General features: G+C 37.1%; 1 protein-coding gene across 1 annotated transcript in view; it reads left to right on the top strand.

The window, feature by feature from the left end:
* The first annotated feature begins 385 nt into the window (after positions 1-385).
* LOC117101153 (voltage-dependent calcium channel subunit alpha-2/delta-3-like) overlaps positions 386-692 on the top strand; it is a 2,716-nt gene continuing 2,409 nt past the window's right edge. Inside the window, exon 1 of the mRNA XM_033241036.1 lies at positions 386-569. Within this exon, the coding sequence (XP_033096927.1) occupies positions 429-569 (141 nt within the window). The 5' untranslated portion in view covers positions 386-428. The remainder of the gene's footprint in view (positions 570-692) is intronic.

Genomic DNA, 692 nt, shown 5'->3' with positions numbered 1-692 from the left:
CTCTACATTCCCCAGTTGGGCCCCCTTTTTGGGTATCCCTGAACCCCCCCCCCCCATCCTGACTATGGCCCTGCTATGGTTCACAAGTTTCTTTGCTCAAAGATCATTGATTTTAGGTCGTCTTTGTTTTTCTTCACCTGCTTATCCCAGCTTTCAGCTAATTTGATCTAAAAAATGCCATTTATGTGTCACATATTATTTTTGTTACAATGTTGTTATTGTTCAAACAAATTCTAATTCTTTATTCATTCCAAATGAAAATATGTACAGCAGCACCTTCTTTAGACTAAATTTTGTAAATCTAAAGAAGGTTCTATTGTACTTATTTTATTTGTATTTCATGCTATTGACTAATGGATCAAACTTCTTTTCGTTCCAGTAATTATTCGATCCATGCTGTTCCTAAGAGTAACTTAGTGTTATTAGCTATGGATAATGATTGTCAGTGCGATCCCTTAGAACAACTGGACCTTATGCCAACATATTACAACAGCTCGGACCAGTGTCAAAGGTTACGAGTACAGCGTCATCGAAGGCGGCCGCCCCAATGTCACAATGAAGCTAGCAATGTAAGTATTAAATTATTTAAAACCTTGTAATTTACATAAATAATAGGTAAATAAAGAGTGGACAATTTTTGCTGCGAAGCAGCCGCCAATTCATACTCTTGACAGCAATTTGACCTCTGAAAG

Source organism: Anneissia japonica, unplaced genomic scaffold, assembly GCF_011630105.1.
Source record: "Anneissia japonica isolate Jap-2015-1 unplaced genomic scaffold, ASM1163010v1 scaffold921_len549748_cov171, whole genome shotgun sequence".
Classification (NCBI taxonomy): domain Eukaryota; kingdom Metazoa; phylum Echinodermata; class Crinoidea; order Comatulida; family Comatulidae; genus Anneissia; species Anneissia japonica.
Note: the sequence above shows the minus strand (reverse complement) of the source record. Positions and strands in the feature narration are given on the sequence as shown.